This window comes from Sciurus carolinensis, chromosome 15 (assembly GCF_902686445.1).
Source record: "Sciurus carolinensis chromosome 15, mSciCar1.2, whole genome shotgun sequence".
In the NCBI taxonomy this organism is placed as follows: Eukaryota; Metazoa; Chordata; class Mammalia; order Rodentia; family Sciuridae; genus Sciurus; species Sciurus carolinensis.
Window position 1 is genome coordinate 68,354,694 of NC_062227.1, and position 19,616 is coordinate 68,374,309.

At 39.9% G+C, this 19,616-nt stretch overlaps 1 protein-coding gene across 1 annotated transcript in view; it reads left to right on the forward strand.

Annotated features, from left to right (window-relative positions):
* Window positions 1-3,751: 3,751 nt before the first annotated feature.
* Phlpp1 (PH domain and leucine rich repeat protein phosphatase 1) overlaps window positions 3,752-19,616 on the forward strand; it is a 215,675-nt gene continuing 199,810 nt past the window's right edge. Inside the window, exon 1 of the mRNA XM_047526484.1 lies at window positions 3,752-5,518. Within this exon, the coding sequence (XP_047382440.1) occupies window positions 3,973-5,518 (1,546 nt within the window). The 5' untranslated portion in view covers window positions 3,752-3,972. The remainder of the gene's footprint in view (window positions 5,519-19,616) is intronic.

Below are 19,616 nucleotides of genomic sequence, written 5' to 3' on the forward strand. Positions count from 1 at the left end.
TTTCTCTCAACTTAGCTGTGAAAATATTTTAACGAGTTGGCGTCAGGGTTTACAATTTTTATATGTAATGTTTCCTTTCAGAATTATCTTTTAGCATTTTAATATGTTATTCTTTGAAAAGTGGCTAGTCAGAAACACACTATTAGAGTGTATGTTTGGAACACTTTAGAGTGGGGAGAGCATTATGTGGTTTGGGATACTAGCATATTCCCCACGCTTTAAGTGGAAGAAGCTGCTATTTCATGGGTATCTGGAAAGCATTTGTCTTTCATCAAAACTTTTTATTCAGAGAAACTGTATAGTGTGGGTTGGCACAGATGGTCTAGATTCAGTTCCATAACACTGACAGGCTCTAAGTGCAAGTATTCTTGCTCTTGATCAATTTGTTATTTCAACTACAAGGTTATGTTTGATCTGGTGTTAAAAAGACTGTCTCTTTTAGGAACTCTTGTTTTTTTTGTCTCATCTCACCTCCAAGTTTAGAAATTTCATGAAGGTTTGGGGATGGAAGGATCACACTGTGGCCCTTTCTGCTCTGCTTTCTACTCCGATTTTTATTATTCTGAGTAAAATGGAATGCTATCTTTCAGAATACTCTATGCATGAAATCTGGCAAAACTGTATTCTTCAACCCCCATTTTTTTGAAGTGGGAATGTGTTTCCTTTTCTTTGTGCTGAGATACTTTAACAATGTTTATTAACCTCCACCCCATCAATTTGGTAAGAGGTATCCTGATACCAAGTTCCTATCTGCCACAAGTATATGATGTCTCCCCAGCTTCTCCCTGACTCCACTACTTTGAATACTAAACTCCCTGAGCAATGTCTTCCCTTAATTTTCTCCCCTTGGAGGATATATTTTGGTTATGATACCTTGAAAGAATAAACAAAGTTCTTAAGTAATTAAAAAGGCAGAGCCATGGTGACTGTATAAAGCCAAATGACAGGAATCATTGATTAAATAACCAACCATAACTTCTTACAGAGTATACTAATGGACATTGGGTCAATGGTGACAGAATTTTTGATTAGAAGAAACTTACCTAGGCCTTGTTACATTAGGTAAAGAAATAGAACTTTAGAAAGCAGATATATGGGAATAATATACATTTCTTAATATAGCAAAAATTTAAGTGGTTTTGTAGGAGACTAACTAAGGAACTACTGAATATAAAGAGATGTAAAAATTCCATGTTTTAGTATTGAAGTTTATCATGTGCTTTGTTTTATTTTTTATTTTTTAAAATTTATTTTTATTGTAAACAAATGGGATACATGTTGTTTCTGTTTATACATGGAGTAACAGCATACCATTTTCGTAGTCATACATTTACATAGGGTAATGATGTTTGATTCATTGTTATTTTTTCCTTCCCCCCACCCCTCCCACCCCTCTTTTCCCTCTATACAGTCCCTCCTTCCTCCATTCTTGCCCCCCTCCACCCCCCATTATGTATCATCATCCACTTATCAGCAAGATCATTCATCCTTTGTTTTTTTGAGATTGGCTTATCTCACTTAGCATAACATTCTCCAATTTCATCCATTTTCCTGCAAATACCATAATTTTATTATTCTTTATGGCTGAGTAATATTCATATATATATATATATATCTCACAGTTTCTTTACCCATTCATCAATTGAAGGACATCTAGGTTGGTTCCGCAATCTGGCTATTGTGAATTGAGCAGCTATGAATATTGATGTGGCTGTATCTCTGTAGTATGCTGATTTTAAGTCCTTTGGGTATAGGCCAAGGAGTGGGATAGCTGGGTCAAATGGTGGGTCCATTCCAAGTTTTCTAAGGAACCTCCACACTGCTTTCCAGAGTGGCTGCATGTGTTTTGTTTTTAATCTTATTAACGGATGCCTAAATTAAAATACCATTCTTTCCACTTCTACAACTCATAGTGTTAGGGTTGGCCTACATATGGATTAGTACAGTTAAAACTTATGCTGCATTACCTCTTTTCTTTAGAGATTTATACTTTAATATGTACTCATTTTCTTTTATTCCAGAATATTTCATTCAAAGTTCGGTTTATGTTCTCTGACTTCCTTTTGTCTTATTTCTTTTTCCAAAGAGCTTCCTTCCATACTTCCCCCCATGTACTCTGCATCATTTATTGAATGTTGTTCTAATTTATAAACTCTATGAAGGTAGGAATAATGTCTAACATTCGATTGTTGTAAATGTGAGGGGAACACATTTCTATTGTTATTTGTTAAAACAATTGACTTTAATATCTGTCATGTAGGAACTTGTAATCTTCCTAATTAAAAAAAATTACTGTTGATTCAAGTTACATGGAATAGAAATTAGTTTCATGAGATCAAGGGGTAAGACTTTCAAAGAATAATATAGGAACTCATTTTTGAAAATTTCAGGAATCAATGAAAAATGTTTATTTTTGTTCTGCAGCTTTCTCCGATCCTCTTCCATTAAATTGCGGGGAAAATTTAAATACAACTTTCTTTGCTACAGTTCCTGTAGATATCTCTCTCCCCACCAAGTTTGGTAATCTTATCGAAGTTAAGGCAGGACCTGTATGGTAGGTCGTTATAACTATCGAAGTGTCATATGACAATTCAGATTTATAAAGCATTCTCAGGGAGCGTGGTAATTCAATTTAAAAGACTTACTAAATTATTTTTATAGCAAACTGCCTTAATCCAGCCAACAATGTTTCAACTGACCAAAAACAAAAACAAAAAACCCCACCCAGGCCATAACTAAACATTGTAGCAGTAGAAAATAATTTTCCCCCCCTTGAATGCTGAAAGAAAAAAAGCAAGGAAGACAAGAGAAAGCATCCAAGCGCAGCCCATCCGGAATCCAACCACGTCTCCAACCTAACGTTTCTGGCACTATCCACTGTTTTCTGTGTCATTAAGCTACTCCAAACTTCAAGGTCCCTGGGAAAGGAGACCGCAGACCTTTGCCACTTTCCTCCGAAGAGGAGCAGGGGAGGACGGATCCGGCTGAGCGACTGCCACCAAGCAGCTTCAACCATCGTCTAAGAATTTCCAGACCCTCCCTGTCTTCCCGGGCGCCGAGAAAGTGCTATAGCCGTCGGCCAGGCCCACCCTACGGGCCTGTGGTCCTGTGGGGCAAGGGGTGTATTTGTACCTCGCCCGGCCAAGGGAGGACCGAGGGCTTCCGTATGATTTAGGGGTCCTGAAAGCCGTCGCCCCCAATTAGCGGGGAAAATAAGTCATCGGGTGAGCAGGAGTGGGCGAGTAAGGTCCAAGCGAACGTTCCCTGGCACAGAGTTCAACAGCAGAGGGCACAGTACCCGCTGGCCAAGGCGGGCTGCGGGCGGCAAGCAGGCGACAGAATTCAAGGGCCGCTGGGGCTTGTAGTTCGCCGGGTTTCCCTCCCGCAGGCCGGACCCCAGCGAGAACACAACTCCCGAGGTGCACCGCGCGCCCCTCCGCGCTGTCCGCTCCGAGCTCGCCCAGGAACCTCCCGGGAAAGGCTCCGCCCCGCCCTCGCACGCACGCCTCACGTTTGTTTACCCTGAAGCCCCGCCTCCCTGCCGTCCGCCGGCTCTCCCCGCTGCTCCTTGGAATGCCGTCATGCTAGCAATGCATATTCATGAGATCCGCGCGGAGTCCCCGCCCTGCTTGCCTCTCGCCTTCCCGCTCCCCGCGCTTGATTAATATTCAATGAGCCGGGCTCCGCGGCTGGCTCGCGGGGGAGCGGGCGGGGCCTGGCGCTGGGGCGCCCGCGACCCGCGCGGGGAGGGCGCGTGTGGGGGGGCGGTGGTGGCGAGGCGGGAGCGCGGGATGGAACACCGAGACACCGACGGAATGCTCCGAATTGCCACATAATCCCTTGGAACGGCGGCGCCGAACGCCATTGGCTTCTCCCTTGTCGGCGGCGGTGCCGTCTCCCACCTTCGCCTCACCTCCTCCCTCTCCGCCCGCTGCCTCCGGAGCTGGGGGGGAAACGCGAAGCCCCACTGCAATGGAGCCCGCCGCCGCGGCGCAGCGACTCCCCGACACTAGCAGGGAGGACCGAGCTCCGGCTCCGGCGGCTACCGCCGCAGCGGCGGCGGCGGCGGCGGCAGCAGCGGCCGCGGCGGCTCTGGCGGCGGCGGCCGGGGGCGGCCGGAGCCCGGAGCCCGCGTTGACCCCGGCGATTGCGAGCGGCATCGGCGGCGGCGGCGGGGCGCGGGAAGAGGGCCCCGGCGAGGCGCAGCCGGGGCCGCTGCCCGGCAGGGTGGGGGGCACGGCACGCAGGCGGCGGCGCGGGGCGCCCCAGCCCACCGCTGGTGGGGCTGCCCCGGGGCCCGGTGCCGGCGGCGGCGCCAACTCCCTGCTGTTGAGGAGAGGGCGGCTGAAGAGGAATCTGTCCGCGGCCGCCGCCGCCTCGTCGTCCTCGTCGTCGTCCTCGTCGTCGTCGTCCTCGGCTGCTGTCGCCTCGCACTCCCCTAGCGCCGCCGGCCTCCCCTCCTCCTGCTCGGCCTCGGCGTCGCTGTGCACCCGGAGCCTGGACAGGAAGACGCTGCTCCTGAAGCACCGGCAGATGCTGCAGCTGCAGCCGTCGGATCGGGACTGGGTGAGGCACCAGCTCCAGCGGGGCTGCGTGCACGTCTTCGACCGCCACATGGCCTCGACCTACCTGCGTCCGGTACTCTGCACACTGGACACCACGGCCGGCGAGGTGGCCGCCCGTCTGCTGCAGTTGGGCCATAAAGGCGGTGGCGTGGTGAAGGTGCTGGGCCAGGGACCGGTACCTGCCACCGCCCCGGCCCGCGCCGAGCCGCCCCCCGACGTCGGGTCCCGGCTCGCGCCGCCTGACCCGCGGGACCAGGAGCCGCCTCCCGCGAGGAACAGGCCGGGTGCCGTCGGGGGCTCTCCGCGCGCGCCTCCCGCCGACCTGCCGCTGCCCGCCGGCGGCCCGGGCGACTGGATACGCCGCGCCTCACGCGCCAGTCCCGCGCCCTCGGACTCCAGCCCGGGCGAGCCGTGCGCCCCGCGGCGTCTAGACGGCGGGCCCGCGGGCCCGGCCTCCGACACGGAGAGCTTCAGCCTGAGCCCCAGCGCAGAGAGCGTGTCCGACCGGCTGGACCCCTACAGCAGCGGCGGCGGCTCCTCGTCGTCGGAGGAGCTGGAGGCCGACCCCACGCCGGCCCCGACGGTGGCCTCAGGCCAGACCCGGCGCGCTGGCCGCCCTGCGCATCCCCGGCCGCCCTCCCCGGCCGCCTCCCCGCCGCGGCCGCAGCAGAAAGCCCTGAGGGCCGTCGACGTCCCGGGAGGGGCGGCCCGCGAGGGCCGTCAGGAGGAGGCGGCGACCCCCCGGAGGAGTGGGGCGACCGCGGAGAAGGCGCCTCCGCCGCCCACGCTCTACGTGCAGCTCCACGGAGAGACCACCCGGCGCCTGGAGGCGGACGAAAAGCCTTTGCAGATTCAAAATGACTACCTCTTCCAACTGGGATTTGGGGAGCTGTGGCGGGTGCAGGAGGAAGGCATGGACTCGGAGATCGGCTGCCTCATCCGCTTCTACGCAGGTAAGGAAACCACCTGCATGTTGACCTGTGGGTGCACACCCTGGCCGGGACCCAGAAGCGGTTCGGGTTGCCCAGTCCGGAGTAAGTGCGCGCCTGGGAGCGCCTTTGTCTGGTGCCGCTTTCAGCTTTCATAGTCTAGCTCTGCGTTGAGCCATCTCTAAACCTGCGAGTTCAGTCCGTCTCGAGGCCCGAGACTGGAAAGCAAGGTGGCGGTGGTGGCGGAGTCACCGGGAAGTTAGAGCAAGCAGGGACTCCTGCAAGGGGCAGCCCCACGTTTAACTCTGAAGTGCTTACTTCAGGCCTCTGCTCCGGCCGGTTGGGTTTCAGGCAACGCTCACGTGGACAGTCCAACACCCGAGGAGAATGACCAGCAAAAGTGCTCCAGAGCACCCTCCCCACGTTCGATTGCCCGCAGGTTCCCATTCATAGACCAAGTAGAGCCCCGTGCCACTCTGAGCTCACTCCTTGTCAACTGCTGCCCTTGTTTGTTCCACCCTCTGCCGTGCTTATTGACCGGTGGAGTCCTTGCTGACCACCTGACAGATGTGCTCCTTCCTTTTAGTGATATTTCTCCCCAGCACTTTTTAAAGAGCTTTTCTTCAATTTCCTTTACACGTTTGACTCTTGCATCAAAAATCATTTTTTGCCTGTTTCTCCCAGCCTTTATATATTGCAGTAGAACTTGAAATAAGGTTTGTAGTAAGAATTGAAGTGGTTACTGTCTCTTCACAAGTCATCTAAAATCCCCCTTACTCTTATTTCGGTACCAAATCAGATACTTGACTAGGGGTAAGTAATGTAGTGTTTCTCTTTTGACTAGAGACTTGAGTGGTACTAAATTAGGGAACTGTAGATCCTGGTTGTTGTATTTGAGTTTTATAAGTTGTTTGCATCATTTTCCTCCTCTGGTTTGAAGAATTAAGTTCTTAGTCATAAGACATTTTATTTTAAGTTCACATTACAGAATTAAATCAGGAGAATTAAATTTTTTGTCAACTTGAGGTTTTCGGGGAATGATGGTGGAAAAGTGATCATACCATCAACTTTGTTAATCTGTAGCTATTCTTTCAAATTTAATGTGTTTTGGTCCAACCTGTATCCTAGTGGCAGTTTTTCTAGTTTGAATGAAGAAATCTTTACTCCCACCTTGAAGTCTGGGTGACTGATACCATATCCCTGATGAGATGTTCTTGTAAGTTTCATTGAAGTTTTACCGAATTTCTTAAGTGAATTTTTCATAGATCTTTGTTTTATAAAGAAAATCAAATCTTGATAGCATTTGCAGTATGCTATGCCTTTTAATTTCTGTTCAGAAAATAGGTGATTTTTTTAATGTGGTAGCACAATTATATTTTTCTCGTACCTCATGTAATTTGGAAAATATTATTTTTCAAAAGCATTAAATAGTAATCACACTTGGAAGGACGATATTTTAAAATGAGAAGATAAAGTCATTAAAATTAAGTGATTTGGAGGGAAGCAGATATAAAGTGAAGTATATATAAATAATATTTGAGCATATTTATGTGGAAGGAACTCTTCGTGATTGTACATGTTGACTACGGGAAAAGTTGTGGGTGTCACAGTTATGGAAGTTAAATGTTTGATTCTCTTTGTCTCTTCCAAGAGTTTCTAAAATATTGTGAGTGATAAGCAATTGTTTTTTTCCTAATTCAATGTAAAAATGACAAGTCTTTTAGTTAAATCTTACATTTCCGGCATGTTAATTTTTATTCTCTATGAAAAGCTGTAATCATTACCTCATTCTGAACTTAGTGCTTTATTTCTACATGCACAGCATGAATACATATGTCTCTGTGTATACGTTCATAAAGATGACAAAAAGGGATGCCACACACAGTATGCATGCTTTTTTGAATATGAACCTAGCATACAGGTGTTCTACAAGGAGGATGCCTGATTGCTAAAAAGATGTCTGATTCCTTATTTTGGCTTTTAAATAAAGTTGAGCTTATTTTAAGTGTAAATGAATATACCAAACATCTCTGCACTGATACTCATTTTTTGTTATAGAACAAAACTTAGTATGTGGTGAATTCACTTGAACTTTTGCAGGGAAGTTTATTTATTGACAAACAAAAGGGCCTTGCTGTAAGGTGATCTCTTACCAGAACATTGTCAGGATTTAGCATAGTGTGAAGGTTTGCACCAAGCTGAAGAGATTCCTAGAAATTAGCTCTGTGCTCCAATGGAATATAGGACACTGCAGAAAGAGAATGTTACGCTGTTAATTCTTTTTCTTAGGAAAAGGAAAATCGATGTTTGTTTTAGATGACATCCTTTGAGGGTGTTGAAAAATTCTGTACCTTATGTGTTTTTATAATTTTATATATAATTATTCATGAGTTATTGCGTCTTTTTGATTATGCGTAGGTGGAGTTAAGACTAGATAGGAAGTTGCCTTCCAGGCCTTTTGAATATTTTCCTATATTTAAATTGAGTTTATTGTTTATTATCTATCTGGTTTATCTAATCTGTTACTTTTTTAAAGAAGCTCTTATCTAGTAGAGAACTTTGTTCCTCCTGAGGGTCACCTTTCAACTACATTTTAGTATTTATAACCAATTCAGATTGTTCTTTAAAGGCTTTGAAAGCCATTTATGGTTGCTTTGACTAGTTAAATATTTATTTGGGTAAAGTAAAAGAAGTCTTTAATGAAGTTGAAGGTAGATAAAAGGTATCATCTAATTACAGAGTTGATAATGAACACTTATTTTGAAAATTGTTATTGCACCAATAACACAATGATTCTCTTAGCTGTTTCAAGTATGAGAAAATTTTCAAGTATTTGAAAATTTGAAAATTTTATCTGAGGTTACTTTCATATGCTGATAATGGTCACATTTAAAATCAGACAACTTCAATTTTACTTGAAAGAGTAATTTTAAATTAAAAAAAGTTTAAGAACTTAGGTTGCCTGACGTAAGTTATGGATTCCTAAGCAGGAATGAGCTCATGTTTTAGACTCCCTGTGGAGTCTGTGTCATTGTGCAAGGGCATATGAAATTATATTTTTTGACTCTTTTTCTAATACCTTTTAGGTCTATTAATATAGCTATTTTAGTTCTAATTTAATAATGAGAAAGGATGTTAACAGAAAGACGAATACACACATTGTACCTAGTGAACAAGATGTTTTTGTGTGTGATTCCTTGAGGTTGCTTGGAAAACAATCTCCTTACCCTCTCATATTTCTTCTCTTTTTCTCTCTGGGCATGATCAATCCTTAACATAGTTTTCTACATGGAAACCAAGAAGGAGTAGTGCAGCATTATACTGTAATATTGACAAGCAGGTTCTTATTACTATAATTACAGTAGTATTGAGCAACATGGTTTGAACATGTGACACCAGTGTGTGCTGAAACAGTGCTTTTAAGTGCAAAAGGTTTATTTTTGTTTTTGATGAATTTTTTTAATTTATACCTTACATTTGTTGTTTTTGATGTAAAGTACATGCTGTCTTTTTCTTGGTAACTGGTTTGATAACATCTGTAATACATTGAATTTTATTATCTTCAAAATCTTAAAGGACTTTCACATAAATCATCTCATTTGGGAGGAGTGGATATCAGTCTTCTTTTCAGATGGAGAAACTGATGCACAGAGATATTTGACTCTTGTAGTTTTTCAGTTTTTGGCAGGACTGAGAGTAGAGAGCTAGGATACTCTCTTTTGCAATTCATATCACTTTCCATGAATTGAAGTGGAATTTCATTTGCACTTGAATTTTTTCACTTGGTTAAAAGCATCTAGAAACTGTGTGTGTTTGCTAGTAATGAGGTGGTACAATTCTCTAGTCCTGAATGATATTCATTGTAAAATGTGGACAATTCTATTTTTATCACTCTGCCTTTAAAAATGTAAAGAACCCAAACTGGAAAATAGGTAGACAATACAAAAAGTTCTAAAAGTATTCTCAGTATTCTGTTTGCAAATATTGATACTTATATTTAAGGAAATGACGCAAAGTTTACACGATGATTCTTTATTCTCTTATTCAAGTATGTCTGATTTGTTAATTTTGTGAATCTCCATTGGGAAGTTGGAAATTAGAACTATATCTAAAGAGAGGATAACTTTTGAGAGGGGATTGTGATTAATGTAGTTCCTTTAAAACAGCTTTTAAAGTACTGAAAATAGCCCATCATTTAAGATCTTATCCGTCTTTTATTTTAAAGTAGAATTATCTGTACTTTAGTCATGAATAGTGCTTTATTGGTACTACTATGCTCTTATACCATTTTTGTAATTCATGTTATATAGTTAGCTCTTCCTGAATTTCCTCATATTTATTCCTAAAATGGTGTGTATTTTGTGCTCATTAAAATGATCATAGAGAAAGGAGATAGGTGTAAATGAGTTTGTGTAAAATTTCAGTGTTGAAGGTTGTATCTTTTTCTTGCTATAAGAGTGTCACATTTTGGCTTAGGATGTAGTTCAGTGGGAGAGCACATGCTTAGCATATGTGAAGTCTTGAGTTCTATTCCCAGCACACAAAAAAGAATAAGACTGCCACATCTGCTACCTTCAATGATTAGTTATCCAGAGTTTTTGTTGAGGATGTGTTTGTTGTTTCTCATTCTCAGAACCCTGAATTTATCTTTTGATTTGTTAGTACCTTAGCATTCACTAACATTGTATATGATCCAGACCTAGTATGATACTTGGCATTTTTGTTTAACATTTATTGAATTGAGTTTGTGGAATTTTTTCCAAGCAGCTGGAGGTGTGTGCCCTGATTCTTCAGCCTTGCATCTTCTTTGGTCCCCAGGGGTGTGTTAAACACGTATATACACAGAGGTATTTCTCCCATGGCAGGAGATTTTAGATGTGCCACATGCTATTAATATCTTTTATTTCATACCAGTCAACTCTGCCAACTTTGAGAGAGCAGTTCTTGAAGTTTTCATAGAGTTAAGAGCCCCCCTCCCCTTTCAGAGACATCTCTTACCTCAACTTTGAAATGAATTTAATGAGACATCTGTCAAATGAGGCATCTTAGATTTAATGATTTTGTTGTGTGCCAGGGTTTAACATGGTTCAGTCTGCTGGACAGGAGAGGGGTTTAATTGTACTGTGAAAGTTGAGAGATCCTGGAATCCTATTCAATAGAAAAACTATTCCTTTAAAGACACCTGACATTTTGAAAAGGAGAAAGAGATGTTATCAAAATGTCTGAAACAGAATGAGGAAATAAAATCTCACCTTCTAAAACCCACTCCACCCTTTAATCACATGCATCTGGTGGAATAGGGGTAATGAGGGGTTTTGAATCTTGGCCTAATGTCACTTGCTTCTAGGACAAACCCTTTTTTATACTTACCTTTGGTTTTCTAAAGATTGTATAATTAAAAAAAGAGTTGACCAAGTGGATTCTTTAGATGCATTAGGTATTTATAACCTAAGGCTGTATGACTTACTGTTTGTGTGTGAAACTTCAGTTCTAGGATTTAGAAAATTTCATTAAATTGAAACTCAAGGATCTGGAAAGAAGAGTCTTTAGTGATATATTTTGATCAAAGAACATTAAGATATTTGATTAACTGAAATAACAGCTCTTTCAAGTTGTGTGATATTATCCTTTTTATCAAACATAAAAACAGTTACTGATTAGTGAAGATTATTAGACTTTAATTTTGGAGTTGGAATGGTTCTGTTGTGTTATCAGCAGTTGGCCTGGTATACCTTTAAGTACATTAAATGAAATAAAGCATAACCATCCCATAAAGTCACATTCATGCTATAATCATTATTCCCTGTTGTATTTTTGTATTTGAGATTGTTTATATATGTTATATATTTAATGATAGAATAAAGTGTCTTGTTGAAGTATCAATCTAGTGGACTCTGCATTTGTAAACCAAATGTTATGTTGGAAACTGGGTGAAATGCTCTATTTGTATCTTGTACATATTTTATGAGTTTGCAAATAGTTAAAAACAAACAAGAGATATCCAGAATTTTTGGCACATATATTCCCAAGTGAAGCTTGACGAAAAGTAAATTAGTCTCATTTCCAGTTATGTGAAAGCATTTAGTTCATAAAATTTGAAATCATTTAGTTTTGGACCCATTTTAATATGAGTCAAATCTATTTAGAAATCTAAAGTTTGAGATAATTTGAATTATATTTTTCTTTAGTTTTTTCCTGCATTCTTTTCAAGCAGGAAAGGATTTGTATTTGTTGCTATCATTTTTTATGACTCATATATCTGATGAAGAGCCGTTGGAAAATGAATCTTTTCATATACCTGCCTCAGTTAATAATATGTTTGAACATTTGGGCTTTCTTTTCAAATACCAGACATGTTTTTAAATATAGCAAAAAAGAGGTATGATTTGTACTTGTTTTCAATGGATATTAATAATTATCTGGATTTTACATTCAATTCATTCCTGAAACATGGTCCAAAGATTGAAATTTTATTCACAGAACCAGTTTTTGACCTTTACTAGAGTGTGAGAAATGTATTCCTGAGGAATTCTTTCTTAGTTCCCATTCTTGTGCTTTAAGAGCTTGTTTGGTTGGTACCTTAATGTTGAAGCTATATCTTGTGGGTCTTGAATTTGGCTTGATGCTGTGTGTGTGTTTGTGTGTGTGTGTTTAGAGTGAAAGTAACCCTTTTCTTTTAAAAAAACAACTTTGGGGAAAATTTTATACCCATTTATCTCAGTCTGGTTGAAAGAAAATGTACTGTATTTTAAACTGGTTGGAAGTCTGGTGCTGCGGCACATGCCTGTATCCCAGCTATTTGGGAGGCTGAGGCAACAATTGCCTGTTCAAGATCAGCCTTAGCAACTTAGTGAGGCCCTAAGTAACTTAGTGAGACCCTGTGTCAAAATAAAAATAAAAAGGACTTGGGATGTGGCTCAGTGGTTAAATACCCCTGGGTTCAATTCACCTTACCAAACCAAACCAAACCAGACCAGACCAGACCACACCAGACCAGACCAGACCAGACCAAAAAACCAAACTACACAAAAAAACAGGTTGAAGAATTGGAAAATGACCTTGGACATTCTTTTTAACCTGTCCTAGGCTTGGATTTCCTTATCTATAAAAATGATGGGATTGAAGTAGAATAAATCGATGATGTCTTCCAACTCTCAGCATTGTGAGACTACATTTGGAGAGCCCGTTGTTTAGAAAGTTTTTGAAAGTTTATTGAGTTCTGTAGGACATGAACCTGTCTTTATTTTATGGGAAGGGAACAGGCTTAGACCTAATACAAGACAGCCTGAGATTTGCAACCAAAGTACACCTCCTTTTTAGTAGATTAGAACTAAAAGAGAATAGATAATGTTTTTTTCCACCCTATTTTTGTGAGCCTTAATTCCCAAAGTAAAATTCAACATGCTAGAAATGAATTTCAAGAAGTACGATTGGGGCTGGGGGTGTAGCTCAGTGGTAGAGCCTTGCTAGTGTAGTGTGTGCAAGGCCCTAGGTTCAATCCCAGCACCACCACCTAAAAACAAAGACACCCTCTTTAAGTTCAAATAAAATTATTTTCTTAAAATTGACTTGTAAAGTAAGCTCTCTTTATAATCCAGTATACAAAGTTTACTGTAATAACTGTTTTTAGAGGGATCCAAATGTGTGAAATTTGCTGGTTAATTAGCTTTAATTCATGGTAAGCCGTGGTTCTCTTGCAGTGCATTGTAGGGGATAAAACACTTAAAGAAAATGAAATTTTTGCACTGTTTTTATTAGATTACAGAGTTTAGAATGCCACAGAGGTTAGTCCAATATCTGTTTTTTTCTAGATGAGGAAAGTAAACCTGTAGGGGTTAAGTGTGATCCAGGACCATTCATCAAATCAGCCCCAGAATTTTTAGTTTGTCTGGTGTTCCTTTTTCCACATAGTGAACTAGAAAACTTACTTTTTTTTTTGGTGGTGCTGGGGATTGAACCCAGGGCCTTGTGCATGCTAGGCAAGCACTCTACCAACTGAGCTGTATCCCCAGCCCTGTTTTTGATATTTATTATTCAAATGAAAATTAGAAAATTAGAAAAATCATGGGTATTTGGTGATTTCTGTATTACTTCACGGTTTTTTTACAAGGTTTTTTTAGTTTTTTCTCTCTGATCAGTGAGAGGTTGCACATCACTTTGACAAATTTTAAGGGGAGAGCTTCTAATGGAACATCTGGATACTTTTATTGAACAGAGGAAAACTAGATTTCATCAGTGACGTTACCCTTTGGGGGACTTACGATAAAACTTTTTATAGACGGTTGGCCGAGAAGAGATACAGTGCTAGAAAATCAGTGTTGATTCATCCAGTACTTTGAAGTTGAAATTGTTAGAATAATAGAAATATTGGAAAAGAGGAATCATTAAATTTTAAAAAATTAATTGGGAGAAAAATTTAATAGATTTTGAGAACAAATTCTCATCCCAAACATACATGCATTAAAAAGACACATTATATTAATTTTTAAAAAAGCTGTCATCTCACAACTAATTGTATATAGCATATTATCCTAGTACATGTACACAGTTCTGCCTTCATGTGATGAAAAATTGAAACAACTCTGTTCAGTATTCTTTGGGCTTTTGTTGTGAACTGATTTTGTAAGTCTATATTATGAAATCTGTCACTGCTTTGAATTCTCTTTTTAGAGAGTGATAAAAGAAATGTCCTGCTCCTGTTAGCAGAAAAACAGTTTGTGAACCTTGGGAACAAATTTCCAGATACTTTCAGGGTTATGAGAAGTTTCCTGTAATATCGATTTGTTTCCATTTTAATTTAATCATGTACCTAAAACAAAAGTTTTAGCCTGTAATATAGAAGTTAACTTACTGAGTCAACTAATTCCCCAAAGATTATTGTTCATTTTTAATTTGAGGAAAGGAACTCTTTTATAGTGCAGAAGTACAAAAGGGTAAAATTACATTGCATCTGGCATAGAGAATATGTACTCCAGATGCTGAAGTACAGGAGAGATTTATCTTGATTGTCTCTCTGAGGTGGTGTGGCTGTTGTACAGCTGACATTCAGTTTTAAGTTAACAGGGAACTCTCCTGCATAAACACTGCTATAATTGGTAGACTCATTCTCTTCCTTATACATACACTTGCCTGCATGCACGTGTTCCCCACTGGGGGTTAAGGTAGGTGGTAACAGGAGGTGGTAGTTGTATTTATGGATGAAGAGTACTGGTGGCATAAATGGTCTTGGGGAAAAAAAATCTCTAAAAAAGTTTGCATTTCTTAATTTTGTTCAACTTTTTCCCATGCATTTATTGGTAATTTACCATACTGAAAATCTCCCCTGGCCCACCATTTTTTTTTTTTTTTTGCTTTTGCTTCCCCCACCCCCGACTTATAGATCTCTTTAGAGGCACACAAGGGAAACTAGTTTGGTTTTCTAAGATATTAATATTTCTTTATCTGTTCACTTTTATATCAGTCTTTGCCTTTATGTTTTCAGAACCTACTTACTAAAGCCTTCCCTACCTTAAGATTTAAAGAAATTCTCCAGTATTTTATTGGGGAATTTTGTAGGTATATTTTCTGTGCTTTAAATTTTAATCCGTTTTTTGAGTAAGATAGGAAGTAGATAAGTTAAATTGTTCTGACATTTTTTTAATTGGATAATTTTTGTTTTTTTTTCACTGATTTAAAATGCTATTTTTCCTCCAAATTTTTTTTTAACTGATAGAGGATTAAAATTTTGTCATATATGATATGATTACTATGATTTGAGATAGTATATAATTTAGTGACTTTTGCATTTGTTGAGGAAAAATAAGGAGAGAGGGAAGAATCGTTAGCTGATTTATCACCGCATTTTATTTTATTTTTTTCCTTTTTTTTTTTCTTTTTTACAATAATGGGGATTAAACCCAGGGCCTTGCTGAGTTGTATCCCCAATCTCTTATTTAAAATTTTGTTTTGGCATAGTGTCCCACTAAATTGCCCAGGCTGTCCTTGAACTTGGCAATGCTCCTGCCTCAGCTATCTAAGTAGCTGGGATTATAGGTGTGCGTCATTATACCCAGCTCTGTCTTTTTACTTTCCAATTTCCTATGCCATAATTTTTCCAGAATTGCCATGACTTTTAGGATGGCAACTCATGAATTTATTTCAATACTCCTTTCTTGTGAATTCTTTATCTTTTCAAAGTGACTAGGATGCAGCTTGAATTTATATAAACTACTGCTTAGATGCAGTTTATGTACTTTACATATTAGAAGTGTTTTTTATTTTTATTTTTATTTTTATTTTTTTCGGTAGTAGGGATTGAACCCAGAGGCTCTTAATCACTGAGCCACATCCCCAGCCCTTCTTATTTTGTTCATTTTGAGACAGGGTCTCACTAAGTTGCTGAGGCTGGCTTTGAACTAGAAATTAGAAGTGTAGTTTTTAAAAACATGATTCCCATTTTCCAAATTTTGAACTCTGAATAATTTATCTTTCATCAGGCAGCAATCTTAGCTGCTTACTTATGCTGGAGAACTTCCTTTTTTTTCCCCTTCTGGAGGAATTCTGGGATTGTTCTGAATGTCACTATGAAATACATGTTTATATTTTCAATTTAGAAGAAGGAAGGTTGGCTGACATACCCCTTGAAATCTGTGAACTTCACCATTGGTACGTTGAGGCTTTCTTTAGTTGACTTGGGAAGGAGGTTCAATTGATCATAACCACTGTTCTAATGCTACCTATGGTGCTGTTCAGACAAACTCCCAGTAAAGACGAAGTCATTTTAGTGCAGGTAAGGGAAGGATAAAGTCAACTTAGGGGATATCAGATATAGAAAATTCAAATTACAACATCTGCCACCTTTGGTAAGTAGCTTTTTATGGTTTAGTGACTGAATCTTAAGTGACCAAGACACAAATAGTACTATTGTATGTTGTGGCTCATAAGATTCAATTTGGTGGCAAACTGGGTTTCCAGCAAGCTTTTAGTTGTATTGCTGAGGTTCCAAATCATCTTTCTTTGTTTAGAATTTAGATTTAAATATATTAACACTTAAAGTGAAAATCTCCAGGCCTATTCCTGTAAGATACTAAATGAAATAAAATTTGGTTGCTGAACTTAATTAGGTTCTTTCCTCCACAATGACTAACCAGTGGCCATTTTTTTTTTTTTTTTCCAATTTCAGTAAGTGCAAAAGCATTAAACTGCCTCAGCATAGTTGTATCCTGCTATATAATGTCCAAGAAATTGTGTAGTATTTTGTTATTTATGAATATTTATATCACCCTATGTGCTAAACACGTAAGTGCTTTATAAATATTAACTAATACTCAGTACAACCCTATGAAATAGATCTTTTCTCCCCAGTGTCAGAGCAGTTTGGTAACTTGTCTGGATTTGTACAGTGAGCAAGGTGGAAGCAAAATTCAAGTCCTGGCATCTAATGCCAGAGTTAACTGGTGAGTGTTCCCCTCTGACTTGCTTAATATAGAAAATTTATCCGTAATACACTTCTGTGATCACATCAGCATTTGGGAAGTGCAGACTTTGAACTAATTAGGATTCTGGACTTGAGTTCTATAGACAGACGTAATCCCTTCTTGCTGCATAGGGTGTTGAGAGGATCAAATGAGATAATGGAGTGAAGGTGCCTAGGACCACAGTAGTAGTGTCACAGACCAAGCCCTAGTCACTTTGGGGTGAACTAGGCACTTTTACTTAGAGTAGAAAGCACTAATTGAGAAACTGAAGACCGGTGTTTGACTGTGGGTTATCTTTACTTGATGTTGAGACCTATAATAAAACCTTTAACCTCCTTCAGACTATTTATTACAGAGAAAAAAGATGATTTTAAAAAGTCTATCTAAAGAACTTTGAGCCTCAGATTTGATGATATATGTGAAAGTGCTTTGTAAATTGAGATATTACATAAATTTAATATGGTTTCATTATTTTTAGCAATAGTAAATTGCCGCAGATGTAATTAGAGTTATTAGGGCTCCTTAAGGAAGATGGGATATACTTTGGTTGAGCACTGATCCTCAGTAATGTGGAAGACTGTCCACATTCATTCATTCATTCCTATTGGTATCTACTCTGTCAAAGGTGCTTTTGATTCAAAGCTGACTACTATGAATTGTCTAGACTTCTTTGAAATACTTGTAGATTTGAGGGCTTATTTTTGGAAACAAAGAAGGTAACATTTACAGGAAAGTATGAAAGTGTTCTCATGGAGGTGCAGTATTCACAGGTTCCTGTAATGGCAGAAAAGGAGAGAGACTGCTAACTCCATGGGGTACACCCCTAGAATGGGTAGACTGTTGCCTTAATTCTGGGATCCTAAATTGTTTTTGGAGAAACTATGAAGTTTTGGTTCAAGGTCTAGTCAGACTGTTAGGATTAGCTATTCCAGTTTAATCTTTGAAATTTATTAAGTTACACCTAGGTATCTAGTTCTTTTTATCTGCTTGAATCATTTTGGGCTCCATTTGGTATCATAGTTCATGAGTATCTGAGTTCTGAGTTGAGTATTTATTTTGCTTTTTTGTAAAGAAAATGCAAATGTACGCACGTTGAAGTTGCACTGAAACCTGGCAGTGGACCTGTAGTATACTGAAAGACATTCTCTTATTTCCTTTTTTAATAAGGCCTTTAGCATTTTGTTTTTTCTATGGATTTATGAGATTTATGGGAAATACTGTATTTATCTTCTGAAGGCAGGTCCTTTAGTTTAGTGTCATATAGACCATATATCAATGTATAATTTGAAAGATGATGAATTTTGGTGGTGACCTGGGGGTATTTTTTAAAAAAATCTTGAACATCGGTCTGGATTTTTGACTGTTCATGATGCGGAATTTTTTTGTTTTTTTAAAATTTTTATTTCTTGTGTTGTCTAGGAAGAAAAAGAACTCTTTAAGTGTCCACATAAGCACAAAACAACTTATTAGCTCTTTTATCCATGGCTATAAAACCTGTGCTACACACATGACAAGTTAAGTCTTTACTAATGAGTTGTTATGAGTTATTTTTGTCTGAGGTAGAAGACAAATGACTCTGTGAAACATTGTCTCATGTAATAACATGCATGACAACCCTGGAAAAGAGCTTCATTTTTTTAGTTTTTAAATTATGGCAAATGATATAAATTCAGGTTCCTCTTTACTAAAAGAAGTCATATTTCTAATTTAAACTCATCAATATTCAGGCTAATTACCTGCCAGTGTGTATTTTCCACCATCCTTTGCACCTATTTGCCCTTTATGTAAAATTTTAGAGAGACTTCAGTTAACTCATTAGAGCAATCAATACCTGACAAGCTGATTTTCATGGGGGATATTCACAGAAGTATTAGCAGCAATGTAATCATAAGGAGAATAGTTACTGGCCCTTGTGAATATTAAGCAGAAGCTCAGTGATACCTTATTCCGTAACCAAGATGGACTTAGTGTTTACCAAAAGTCTAAAGACATGATTACAAATACTCTGTAAACATGTGTCTTGGAACTGCTTAAGTGAATAAGGTTATTCTAAAGATACTACACAAAAAGACCATTTCTGAGAGTAGGGATTGTCTTGTAGTTAGTGTAGTCAGTTTAGATGCTGAATCAGCTTATAGTTGCTAATGGAGAATTGGGAGCTGTCCTTGCTTCTGTAGATGTGCATAACACCTTTTCCCCAATTAAAACACAGAACAAAATGTCTCACAGTCATCTTGGTTCTAAGAAACTGACCCATTAACCTGGCTGGCACCCATATCCATATAACACGAATGAATAAAGGGAAGTAGTAGTGGTCATTTTTTTTTTTTTTTTTTTTTTTTTTTTTTTTTTTAAGCAGTACTGGGGATTGAACCCAGGGCCTTGTGCTTACAAGGCAAGCACGCTACCAACTGAGCTATATCCCCAGCCCAGTAGTGGTCATTTAAGTTACATTTATAAGCACATTTATACTTACACCTTGTGTAGTATCTCCATTATCTGTTAGAAATGCTTATATAATTGGAATAGACTAAACTAGAATTGTCTATAGATAGTTACTAAGTCAGAACCTAATGAATCCCAATAATTGTAGTGTAACGTGCTAGAGTATAGCTTTGCCAGGATTTCCTGGTGTGTGTGTGTGTGTGTGTGTGTGTGTGTGTGTG